This window comes from Phragmites australis, chromosome 3 (assembly GCF_958298935.1).
Source record: "Phragmites australis chromosome 3, lpPhrAust1.1, whole genome shotgun sequence".
Taxonomy (NCBI): Eukaryota; Viridiplantae; Streptophyta; class Magnoliopsida; order Poales; family Poaceae; genus Phragmites; species Phragmites australis.
The window spans coordinates 1612966-1626893 of record NC_084923.1 but is presented as its reverse complement, the minus strand read 5'-3'; the positions used below and the strand labels follow the sequence as shown (position 1 = coordinate 1626893).

The following is a 13928-nucleotide window of genomic DNA, read 5'->3' as shown; positions in this document are numbered from 1 at the left end:
CAAGAAAGAAGACCAAGAGTAGCAAGAGTAATCGTCAACAATAACAAGTACATACCACTTTCCACTTGCCGAACGAACCCGAAAAGGACCAACAATATCCATATAGAGAAGTTCTCATGGTCGTTCAGTCATCATCAGATTGACTGGTGGGTGAGGAGCAGAAACCATCTTGTCATGCCGATAAGAAACACAAACAAGATTCTTCTCAAACTTGAGCTTGGACAATCCTCGGATCAAGCATAGAGCACTCAAACGAGTAAGCAAATCAAAGCTCATGTGGCATAATCTCCTATGCCACATCTAAAGCTCAGAAGAAGTTTGGGCAAGTACACACCGAGAAGAACCAGGAACCTTAGAAAAACCGGCTCCAAAAACCCTCCTAACTCGAGAAATCTTGCAAAACAAAGCGCTAGAAGAATCAAGAACTCGAGAAATATCGCGCTTGAAGCGCACTTCCAAGTCCTCATCTAGCAACCGAGATACAAAAATTAGGTTGTATCACAGATGCTTAACCAAAGCCGCATATTTGAGAGTAAAACTCTTATTTACCTTTACCATTCCTTTAGCCTTCACTCCACCTTTTCGATCATCTCTGAAAGTGATGTACTTATAATGCTTTGTCTGGGTGAGGCTGAAGAACCATGATGAGTCTTCAGTCATGTGGCTCGAACAACCAGAGTCAATGAGCCACTTATTCTTCAGGCCTCCACCTACCACTTACATATAAGAAGAATAGAAAGTTGATGGCTCAATACTGGGGTTAGTCAAAAACCTCCTCGGAATTTAGTACTGGGTTATCCGTCTTGATGCTGAAATAGTAGGAGCATGCAACTCAACACCAACATGCTAGGGACGAGTACCACGATGGGAAACACGTGGCCTGCCAAAGCACTGGGACTCAAAGACTATTACATGTGGACCAAAATCATATGAGTTATGGTAAAATCTACATCGGGCAACACCTCTAAGAAAAGACTAAAAAACGCTAGAGACTCGTGGGTAGGAGCGGGGAAAAGACTCATGTACAACAACAGAGGGGCGGTACATGTCCCGGGTACTACACTTCCACTCACGTCGCTCATCTCTGCTAGACAAAAACAAAACCCAACCAAGGTAACATTCCTTTGACAGTAGATGCAATGGTAAAGTCTCTTGGGAGCTCAACTGCCGGTCACTCTGGGCTCTTTTATAGGGGCTCTCACCTTAGGTTGTGGAGCCTTCTTGGGTTGTAGTGCAGGTTTCTTCTTGATGGGTTGTGATATGAGTTTCTTCTTGATGGGTGGTAGTGTCGCAGTAATCTAGGACTTTTTGGCTTCTAGGGTAGTAGGTGTGGTGAACATAGTCTTACTCTCTTCATTGTAAGTCATCCTTTCAAAACCCAACCTAAGAGCCAAATTCAACTTGTTAGCACACATCTTGGTCTTGATCAAGACCAAATTAATTTCGTCCTTGCACTCTGAGCACTTCTCCACTAGAGAAAGGATGTACTTATTCTTCACTAAAGAAAGGAGGTACTTATTCTTCACTAAAGAAAGGAGGTACTTATTCTCTGTCAAAAGCTTTTGAACTTTCCCTCTAACCCAAATAAGCTTATCCTGAAAGACTATGCAGTTAGAACAGTTTGACTACACATCATTTGAACACCCAACACTCTCCAATCTAGATTCTAGCTCCTTAATGTGCTTGTCTTTCAGTTCAATATCCTTTGCAAGTAAAGGATAATTCCTAACCTAAGGAAGTAGACCTAGACTCCTTCTCAAGGAATTTCTTCTCGGCACTCTCAAGCCGACTAGCGATTTGAGCATACACATTTCAAAGCTCGACAAGTTCAGCCATGACAATCAAATAACTCTTATACTCCTCAACATCAGGTCTAGACCTAAGCAATAAAAGTTCAGTAGATACATACTCATACTTAGGTCTAAGATCATTCAACTCATATATAACTTTCTTAAATAACATATCATGGCTAATAAAAATATTATTCAAGGTATCGACTTGGATATAAAGCTAAGTATAAGAAGGCAATACCTCAGAAGGATCAAGCTCGGGGTCGCTGTCGTTGTCATCCGCAATGAAGCAGAGGCTGGTGTAGTCCTTGGCCTTCTTCTTACTCTTCACTTGCGGTTCCTCCTCCTTCGAGCTCTCCTCCTCACTTGAAGATGTATCGATGTCGCTAAGAGCCGCCATGAACGCCCTAGAAGCCGCCTTGGTCGCCTTCTTGGCCATCTTGTCGCGTTTCTTTTTGAAGAAGGGTTTCTTGTTCTTCTTCTTGTGCTTATTGTAGTTGTAGTCGTTGTCCTCCTTCTTCTTGAGCCTGGAGCACTCCACCTTGAAGTGAGTGGTTTCATCACACTCAAAACAACCGCGAGAACCCTCTCTCCTCCAGTCTCTTCTATTATTGTAGAAGCGAGTGAACTTCTTCACAATGAACATAAGGTCCTCATCATCCAGTGTGTCCACTTGCTTCTCTGTGATAGAAACTAAAGAAAACAAAGTAAATTCACTCTGTGAAGTGTTAGCACAAGAAAAACTAGCTCTAGCTTGATTGCTACCACTAGTTCTAGAAACTAACACTATATTCTGAGACAGGGGGTTTTCAAGATCGATCCGAACCGCCTTATCTATCTCGGTGGATATGAGTTTGCTGAAGAGTTCATTACAAATTAACGTGTCGTAACTTGGTGAGTCTTCAATGCTCGAGATCTTAACTTCCTATATGCTATGGTCAAGAGTACAGAGAAGCTTGATCGCTCTCTTATGGTCAGAATAGGGTAAAACACCAGTGGATGGTTGCTAATAATTTTATCAAAACGAGCAAACATAGCATCCAAAGACTCTTCAGGGTTTTATACGGACATATGATATTCCTAGTTGTACGTACTTTGGCGTCTGGCCTTGATCTTGTTAGTGTCCTCGTAAAAGACATTAAGAGTTGACCAGATCTCACGAGTAGTACGGTGGTGCTGAACTCTGTTAAACTCATTATAACTCAGGCTAGTGAACAATATATTACGAGCCTTATTATTAGCCTCATATTGTTCAATTTGAGCTGGACAAAAACGAGCAATTGGAATCACATTGTTGGAGTACACCATCTCTCATATTGTACCTCCTTAGCTTAGGAGATAAGCCTATATGCGCACCTTCCAGTACGAAAAATCTCAACCATCGAAGAACAGAATTTTCCCACTTCTCTCCATTGTCATCTAATGATCATAAAACCGGTTAAGATCAACAAGCGATTAAACCGGCTTTGATACCAATTGTAGGACCGAGATAGAGGACTATAGGGGGTGAATATGCATCTTACGAATTTCTTGCGAAATAGATAGTTTACTACTTATTCACCCAACGCACGTCAAGAAGAAATTACCACAAAGAGCAACGTAGCAGAAATTCAAACTCAACCCGAAAGTTCCGATTCAAAAACCAAAATTGAAAATCTAACAGAAGATGGGTCTTATAGTTGGAATTGAACTATAGGTTCCACAGTAAACCAATCTATGACTCAACCCCATACAAAAATTAGATCTTTAGGAGAAACATCAAAAACTCAAGGAAATGATCACCGGGTGAAGAAAACCTCCAAATTGATGGATTGGAGGCAAATAAATTCAATACCCATTGATGGATTGGAGGCAAATAAATTCAATACCCAATTATTTACTTTTGTACATGAATTTATGCCTCTAGCAACTAGAAGATTAACTCAAACAAGGTGAAAAAATTCAGCTCAAATACGAAAACAAAAGTCACAACCGAGATAAAAAAACTTGCAAAAAAAAAAGGGACAAATAGAGGAAAACTAGAATGAGGGGAATTCAAGCATATGTAAAAATATAAATTTCATTATTCAAAGATCTCAGCTCTATTTTAGGCAAATTACAAAGATTTTTCTCTCAAAACTCACACATATTATATAGGCTAAGCACTCATCATTCCTCTTCTCTAAAACCCTAACACTAGACTCTCAAATGGGTGGCATAATGTGCTCAAGTGGCTGGTTCAAACTCTCCTATAGTCTTACCCCTCTATTTTTAGGTTAAAAAATTTGACCGACAAATTTACTAGCTTGTTACTAAAATATCTCTCTCTTGTAGTACGCTCTTACCTAACACTGAGGATATTTTAGTCTATTTCTTACTCCATCCATCGAATAGTCGCGACGCCTTCACGACTTAGCTTTGCCTCGATGCAAGGTTCTATAGTTTTGAGACACAATCGTGAAAACCTCTGCACGCTTCTCAAAGTGTGATTCGTCATTTGCTTATACCTTAAGCTAGCGCTCTGATATCGACACGTGTACTTCGTCTTGTGATTCTAACCGTCGGTAAGTCTCTCTTGCTCTCGATCCCTCGGACCATCTTGTCTCTTATACCGACATCACTTTTGCTTGACTTTATCAACATGTCATCTTCATCATCTGCTTCATATTTTACTTGACCTTCATGTGTACAACTAGAATCACCTTTGACTCCGCTCGATCTCCTTAATCGTTTGACACCAAGCATCTGTTTAGTCCTGATCACCCATCGTCGACCACTAAGTTACATCCGTCACTTGCATACCATAAGATAAACAAACACATTTCTCCAACTCCAACTCCAGTTAATCCATAATCAAAATAAATCAAGCTTAAGCAATCCAAAATTCGACAAACCAAATTTACAACATTATCAATCATCTATCACATATAAATTAAAGCACATTTCAGTTTGATTTCTCACATATCAAAATATATGACAAACGAATCATACAAAATTTTGACTAACCCCATCTAAATTCTATCCATCTAACCAAACAAAATATTAAATCGTCCTATCTATACTTCTAAATAAAAAATTAGATCGCTGTATCTAACAAAATATGAATAAAGGTATCACATCTAATCTTGTTATCTAATCAAACGCACCTAAATCAATTCCCAGACTTGTCAAAGACAATCTTATGTTCCCAATAGAAGATTAAAAAGGATCCCGGGTTAGTCGGGTGGCTGAGATGCCCCTGACAAAAACGAGCGACAACGTTGCCGCTTGAACGGGCGTCTCTCCATCCCACCCACGTCGCGCTGCGTGTTCCAGCCGGATCAGCGCGTTATATCCACCCAAATTCACAGCTGAGCACACCAGGAATATAGCATGCGTTGCCGTGTCGAGCAGGCAGGGGAGATCAACAGTGATATAGGATTCTACTGCAGGGAGAAGAGAGCATCTACCAAGCTAAGCAAATGTGGTCCTCACATTGCGAGACATGCACAAGGTTTTGAACGCAAGGCACGGGTGCTGCTGTTTCAATATAAGGTAAAATTAGATAAATATCATTATAAAAATATTCATATTAGAAAATACCATCGGTTATGAGAATATTATATGGATCTAAAGCTCACAAGTCATCCTCACAACGATAGTATTTTTCAACTTTTATGATTTTTATGATGATATCCGGGAAATTATTTCCCTTCATATAAAAGGGTGCTCATATTAAGAGAAACAAGATCAAATCGAACGATGTTCATTTAATTAGGAAAAATCGACATAAAAACATAAACATTGTGTGGAAACAACCTAGTTAAATTAGGCTCCTTAGCACCGTAGAACGACCTAAGCCGCCACCCCTAAACAACTACCAAGCAAAACTAGATTTAAAATTTATAGCCATTTTTAGTTATCTAAACATAATTAAATAAAAAAATATTCAATTACAAAGTTGTAGATATCGTCGATATGTATAATTTTTTTTATATAAAGATCATCTTTATCAGAGATCAAATGAAAAGGTTAACATTTTTCTTTTAATATCGTCTGTGGAACACTAGACCTGTTGGCACGCGAAGTAACGACAAGCCATATGGCTCACTGACACGTAGCATGTCGGCACACGGAGTGATGATAAGTACCTATTTATGCAAATATTGGGCTTTGTGTATTATTTTCGTAATTTTCTAATAAAATAATATTATTAAAAAACTCGTGGCCCGTGTTGACAACCACGACAACCGATGACGGAGTGAGCCAAGGGTGTGGTACATCACAAGGCCGCACTGGCGTGCACCATCCCCAGCCGCCGACCGCCGAAGCTATTCTGCCACCACCGTCATCACCATAGAAGCCAGTCACGATGGAGAACTGGAGGGCCGACACATAGGGTGGACTAGGCGGAGAACTGGAGGGCCGACACATAGGGTGGACTAGGCGACATCCACTGTAGGGAGGAGTAGACCACGGCGGACGTCGTGTTGCCCCTCTCGACAACCACCATCGCGAAGGAGCCAAATCTAGAGTGCAGATGTCTGGATCCGACCACAAGGCGCTCGGTGGCAACGTCCATGGCGGTGCAGCGCACCCAAGATCTAAAAATAAAGAGAAAGGGGAAGGAGAGGGAGCAGGGGAGCAGCAAATGGAGCCTTTGGCTCCATCACTGGCCACCGCCACTGTTGCCAACTAACGACAACAGCGGCGACCGGGGTGGTCAGACGGGGAAGCAGTAATCATAGTTGTTATGGCGATGTGACGAGGCACGACGACTCACCACTTTCACATCTTTACAACGTTTATGGCGACATAGTGACGCCATACACACATCGGCATGACGACGCTATACACACATTAGCGTGGCAAATACACACAACATAGTCTAAGATAGTGCATCATAGGTCAAGAGGAAACATTGCTGATTTGCTTTTGTACTTTGTAATACCGTGAAGAATCAATCATTAATCAACATAATTTATTTATTTTAGCCAAGGCACATGAGGCCTGGCCCAAAAGCCCATAGCAGATCTATCCCCTAGGGTTTTAGCACACAGCTGTCCCAGCGCACACCGCCACGTCCGCAATCTTGCCATCACGGCCAACCACACGTCCACACCCCTCCTCCACCACCTCATCCTCCAAGAATTCGCGCAACACACTCCCTCCTTGGCCGCCATCGCCAAATCTACCACTCCTTCTAAGGTATGACGCATGCCACATAATACTTGTGCCCACAAGACACCAAATCCACACCACGACGATATGGCGGACACCATACTCGCCGAAGCCATAGCGTCGGTATGGCGATGATGGATTTTCTGCCATGCTGCTATAGCGACGCTGCACTGACGCCTTAACAACTATAGGGTGATCTGCACAAGTTACTGCGAAATGAAATGAGCATCTATGAGCAACGCTCATCGTTGTCACATTGTCAAGATCTCATCATGCAGTATTCAAATATGGAGCAGGGAACGTGTCATGCGATGAGGGAAGCAGAGCAGGCTTGGATTATGATGGGCAGTATAATACAGTTCAAGAATCAAGGGCATGCATGGTCGAGGCCAAATAAAAAAACTAGAGAGCTGAGACCATTCGTGCGGGTCTGCCTCGGTTTGGGTTTTGCTGCCAGCGACAGGTTCAGTACTGATGCTAGTTAGTATACATGTGCAAATCCTAGACAGCATTACAGTGTTAAGGAAGGTCGCTATGTGGGAGTTTAGTCTACATGCATGTGGGAGTAGAACTGTGGATATAGGACTATAGGAGAGCTGCTGCTGCCGTCCAAGCCCAATTTTGGGGAAACAAACATACAAGCTGAAAAATTACAGTGTTAAGGAAGGTCGCTAGAAAGAACTTTGTTCCTAAAGTCATCAGCAATTGGGAAGAGGGAAAAGGAAAGGAGATGAGAGCTACTAAAATATATGAAAAAATAGATTAAAAAATATGTATGATATTGTTTGACCATGTATACTACGTCCTGAAGCCATAGGCACGTACATCACTTGATGTTTCAAGTTTGGGAATGCAAATTGCCGTCTAATGGCACAAATTCTAGACAGCATCATCATTGATCATGGACTCAATGTTAAACAGTAATTTATATGCATATGGGAGGGGGTGTAGATGCAGCTGGCAGTGAGAGTAGGAGAACTGCTGCCATCCAATCAAGAGGAAAAGAACATACAGGCGATGAGGATATACAGATTTATACACTAAAACGTTCACAAAGACATCAGCAGATGGGAAGAGAAAGAAAAATAAAGCAGCCGAGAGGTATTCAAAATGTCAAAAAGGCATAAAAAAGTATATCTGATGTAGTTCGATCATGTACGTTACCTCTTAAAGCTATGGACATACGTACCTGACTTTTCATGCTTGGGAGAGCAAATTGCCATGTTGATCTTATTCACCTGACCCAAGGAATTAATTGCTGTTTAGGAATCTCAGCTGTTAAAAGGAAACTTAACAATTCTACGGGCCACAGCCACTTGAAAAAGAACCTCAGCTGTGGCGCGCAAGTGAAAAAGAACCGCTCAAAACTTTTTGGGTGGCACCGACCAATTTCTCTTTTACTAATGGTCGGGCATAGTGACCACAAATTGAAAAGAAGAAATACAAGGTGTATTCTCCTTCTATTTTTTCAGAACAAATTGATTTCCTCAGAAATTTTCTGAAGCGCTTTCTGTTAAAAAAGAAAGCGTCTAAGAAGGCGAAAGTGCACAATGATTCAACAATGATGTTATTTTGTGCTCCAGCATAATAGAGCCTTTTGTATAAGAACATGAACGCCCCAAAAAAAGAGGTTCACAACAATGAGTTACTAAATGAAAAAAGTGAAGATAGAAAGGGGAAAAAAAGTGGGAGGAACAGCTTTGCAAGCATTGAGGGCACAGATGGTAAGGAGGCCAGCAAATGTGCCCACTGCCCTACACTGGACTTTCCCACAGATCTTGTTCCCAACACTTGATATCAACATTAGACAGCAGCTGCACATAAGGGCTGACCATACCTTTTAACATGGCACATTCTGGTAATCCTTTTGTGGAACATTGGGGTACAGTTTGCCCCCACCAGATTATAGCTTTCTAGGTGTTGTGATATGCTGTCTCTTTAGTCAAAGCACTTTGCATCATAATATCAACAAGTATATATGGTCACGAAGAATGCACATACATTGAACTGATGCCGACATTCCTTTTATCGAAAGGCTAAATCTTTACTAACATAATATCTCCAATTAAGAAATTAATTACTTATCCAATTAAGAAATTAATTACTTAACTAAGCAGAAAAGGGAGCATTTAGTACAGTTATTGAGTTGTAAGGTTGGAATTGCATCATTTTGACAAATTTAGTTACACTGTTGAGGTATTAAGGTGAGCTAGGAAATCATATGAGTAGAATAGGAAACCAAATTCAAGTAAACTTACCTTTCACTAAATAAATGTCTGTGCATAAACCAGACAGTTGAAGTCAAAACCAGAACATTAATCAACACCGTCTCTAGCTGGTAACCAGCAAGTAACAGGTCTCGATTGTTTGATGGATTTCTAGTTGAATAATAAGGTGTTTGAAATGGTATGACATAGTTCCTGCTCCGCTTCCAGCTATTTTCAAAAGACAAAAGCTTGAAGTTGACTTTGGTAATCAGCATGCTTTGTCAACTAATGGTTGTTAACAGGTACAACTACACATTCCTATGGATTGTGCAAGTGTAGCATGCTCTAAGTGTTCCTATGAAATAAGCAATGCCGGTCATATGCTGGCTGACCTAGTAGCTTGTAAAATCCAGTCAATAACAATTTAACTATTAAAACATGCATGTGAACATGTCTAAGCATAACTGCAATCCTACACGATTAGTACAGCCAACTAACATTCAATATCATCTGACCTCATGAATCAAAACAAAATAATTCTTCCAAAGCATTTTTCCTTTCTGAAAATGTATGACCCAAATTCAAATTCGAATACAGTTCAAATCTGGTTATTTTGGCACCATACAGAGCCAGGATTTCCTGTACATGCAATAAGCTAACATCTCAAGTAGGTGTAGGAAGCCTCCAAATAAACATGTTATATGAGCTCAGCTCAGTTGTATCATAAAACAGTAAATTTTCAACAATGTTCTAGCAGTATATACCATGAAAATTTCCTTCACTAAGCAGGTTAGGTTCTTTACGACATTAGAATTGCAGCATGTATAACACTATCACATTATTCCAAGAACGGGTCATCAAATGGGTCAGGCCAGTTGAGCACAACGGGCCAATCATGTTTACTTGGGGTAATCCAGTTTATATTTGGGCTCGCTACCATATATACAGGGATGAGGGCAACCCAAAAAAACAGGCAATACAAGGTGTTCAGCGTACATTTCAAATATGCAAAGACCTATCCAATGGAGCAAAGAACCACAAAGGTCGACAATAGAATGCTCCAAAAATTCGGGCCAGTATGGAGAATCATTCAGATAGTGAAAAAAAAAATGGATAGTGGTGCTAAAAAAAAAACTATGCGAACAGGGCAATAGTACAAACTCATAATCAAGATAATCAGTAAGGAAGATGAAACTGCAAGATCAAGAACTACTCCATGAGTCCATGACTATTGTTTAATGAGTATTGTGATTTTAAAGAGTTCCAAAAGGCACAAATCATAGATATACACTGTACAGTTTCACAATAAAAAAACTCACGATAAGAGCCACAAAAAGCAAGTGAGCAGCACAGAACTACAGACAGATTCTGATGAAAATTTATAAAGTCCACCCACAAAGTAATGGGATCAGAAAGACCCACAAATACAATTTGATCACATCAATGGACAAGTATTGTTTAAATTGTAAAATAAATATCTATGAATGCTGAAAAGATTAAGGTTCTTACTGATTAGACAGAAACATTTCAGTCATCCAACCACAATTAGAATTAAGTTGGTTTCTAGGGAACGTTTTCGGAAACATTCCATGTAATGTAAATGCTAAAATCAGATGTAGTATTAGTAGTATCACTGGATAGGATAAAATTTCCTCAGCTAGTGCTACGTTTTAAAGAAAAGATATCAAGATACTAAAAGTTACCACTGTAGCACATAAATACATTGGAAACAACGCATTGAAAGGCAGACTGGATGGTGAGATTCTTGACGAAAATAGCTTCATTTTAGTTCTTAAAAAGTAGGTGGAAAATGTAAGGAAATAAAATCAGATAAGGAAAGTAGATATGAAAAGGAAAGCTTCTGTAGCAGTTGGGACTTAGGACTTCAGAAGGAGACAAGTTCATCGAGAATTCAAGATGGAGAAGTACAGTTGCGGATTGTGAAGTGAAAACAGGGAGCCAACTGCCCAATGCCACCCCGTAATAACAGAAGTGCTAAATCAGCGAAGTAATGATAATTTACAATCATGGTGACAGATATCATATCAGAGCAACTATATGGTTGAAGACTTTAAGTACCCTAAGGCAGGAAGAAATATAAAACATCCATGTGTTTGTAGTGTGCTGCTATTTCTCAAAATCAATAATCATATCAAGTCATCTTCCACCTTGTTATGCCACATTGTGTTAATCATCTTAAAACAGGAAATGCATGTTTAAAACTAGTTGGAAATCGAGACAGTAACATGCCAAAGAAGCATCAATCAACCAAGTAGTAGACCTTGTTTTAGGAGGGGCCGGAGGCTCAGCATCCCACAATGCATATGGTAAAGCTGCCAGGATCAAACCCACCAAGCGGTCCAATATACAATTCATCTGATGAGTTTTGCAGGAGATGTTTGTGCAAGATGCAATCAATACTTCAGTATATGAAGCAGGAAATGGCAACAGCTAAATCATGCCACAATGGTACGATGTTTTTTTCCCCAATTCCTTCTATAACTCTATGTCTCCATGGCAACTAATTATTTTCATTAGTAGTTCTCCAAAGCGTACAGGCATAAAATGAGATTACAGTACCCCATGAGTCTACAGCAGCATATTTAAACTAAAGGCATTCATTCAAGCATAATTCACAACTTGAACTGAATAAGTGAAATAGTACCAATACAGACATATCTAGGGTAAAATACTTTTACAACATAATGAGCATGTCCTCAATTAGCGAAGCAGAAACAGCCCAAAGTTCAAGCACAGAAGGAGCAAATATGTAAACTACAATACTTTTTTTTAACGTAATAGAACTACAATACTTTTTTTTTAACGTAATAGAACTACAATACTTACAACCGAATAGAAGTATTACGTCATTAGATACATACAACAGCCATGGTTTGCAACTCCTCGAAGATGCTCATGTCATGCCACTCAATAGTCTGTCTTGCTGGGGACAAGCTGATATGCTCTAGCCAATTTCCCTTCACCAGAATCCATTGGCTGCCAAGACCAAGCTGTACCATTATTCCTCAGCTCGGCCCTCAACCTCATCATCAGCATGACCAAAGCCACAAATAGACCCGCAAAGATGAATCCACAAAGCAGGGAGCGAACAAATTCCCCAATCCCCTTACTCGTCACATTTTCCATGTCCAGAGCAACTGGGAAATCCCCATCCATACCGCCACTCATCTTTTTCATCCTCATTATCTCCAGTGCGTTAAGGATACCGCTTGCTTTGTCAGATAGGCTCTTCTCTGAGCCGCCAATGGCCAACTTCAGCATCCCCTCATCCTCCACATCCACAACGAAGTCAATGTAATAAGGATAAGCCAAGAACCCGGTGGCACTGGAGAGATCAAAATCCTTGACTGCAAGATGACCATTGACATAGATGTTGAAGTAGAGCTCATACAGCACCTTGCTAACAATGTCACAGAAGTGCATGCGCACGAGGTAACGGCTGCCAGCAGGCACAGAGAAACCCCAAGTCACATTGCGCCCTGACCTCGCTGACCTCGCTGAGTTGTAGACATTGTCGGGAGCCACCTCCCGGCTCATCAGCCTGCTATCCTTGGGATAAGCAATCCGACCACTGAACGACCATGCCATGTAGTTAGACGAGGACGTGTCCGTTTTGACGAGGAAGTCCACATCGTTAACCCATGTCCGCCAGAGAGTGTCATTGAACGGCGTGACCTTGCGCCCGGCAACGTTGATCCTGTACAGAGTCTCAAAAACCTGAGACGACAGGCCGTCGATCTGAGCGGCGCCGCCGGATGTCACGAGGGTGCCGATGTCGCCGACAAGCTCCTCGGGCGACGAGACGAACTCGATGGCGTTGATGAAGGCAGTAGAGCCGGCCTCGGGGACGAAGGTGAGGACGAATACGTCGGAGTCCACGGAGAGGATGAACTCCTTCACGACAGGGGACGAGGCGGTGAAGTTGTGGAGGAGGAGTAACCCCCCGGCACCGACGTGGAAGCGGGAGGCGGAGAGGGCGGAGTCGAAGGGGTAGAAGTGGAGGCGGAGGATGTGGTGCCCGCGGCGACGGACGAGGAAGTCGTAGGACGCTCGGCAGGAGAAGACGCGCGCGGCGGCGTGTAGCTGGGAAGGGGGCGATGGGGAGTTGGGCGCGGCGGAGGAGGGGGTCGGGGCGGGGGAGCGGAGGCGGGTGGAGGCGCAGCCGGAGTCCGGGACGAAGCGGCGACCGTCGGGGAGGACGGCCGAGGCCGCCGCGCCGCACGCGAGGAGGTGGTTGTCCGCCGGGGCAAACCGCGCGGCGGCGGCGGAGAAGATGACGCAGAGGAGGAGGACAGCGAGGCAGGTGGGGCTCGGTGAGGAAGCCATGGCGGTGGAGACGGAGACGGATGCGGAGGTGTTGGATTTAGTAGTGGGGAGGGGGAAATGGTGATCGGGGGACAGCTGGAGATCGGCGGCCGGGCGGCCGGAGTGGAGGAATCAAATCAGCGCGTCAAGTTGGGGGAGACGACTGGGTAGACATGGCGGGGCCCACGCGTCGTGGCCGTGCCAGAGGTTTGGTTTGGTTTGGTCTGGTCTTTCACGCGTCGGTCAGCATGGGCTTTTCTCGTGGGCGGGCGGGTTTGTGGTGGGCTTAATGGGAATTTGGAACAGTTTGGCCCGGATAGTTATTTTCCATTTATCAGATTTCTTTTTGGTGTTAATTCTTCTTTGAACAACTAAAAAAATATCTTTTTCCCTAAAAAAAGCTAAAAATCTTCTTTGAAGGATTTTCGTTGCCAATTACACTTTCCATAGGCGTGTACATCATGAA

General features: G+C 42.3%; 1 protein-coding gene across 1 annotated transcript; it reads right to left on the bottom strand.

Moving 5' to 3' along the window:
- Positions 1-11738: 11738 nt before the first annotated feature.
- Positions 11739-13672, bottom strand: LOC133911462 (probable receptor-like protein kinase At5g24010). Its single transcript, XM_062353707.1, has one exon. It carries the CDS (start codon positions 13481-13483, stop codon positions 12065-12067), a length of 1419 nt encoding a protein of 472 aa, XP_062209691.1. The 5' UTR covers positions 13484-13672; the 3' UTR covers positions 11739-12064.
- Between the last annotated feature and the right edge of the window lie 256 nt (positions 13673-13928).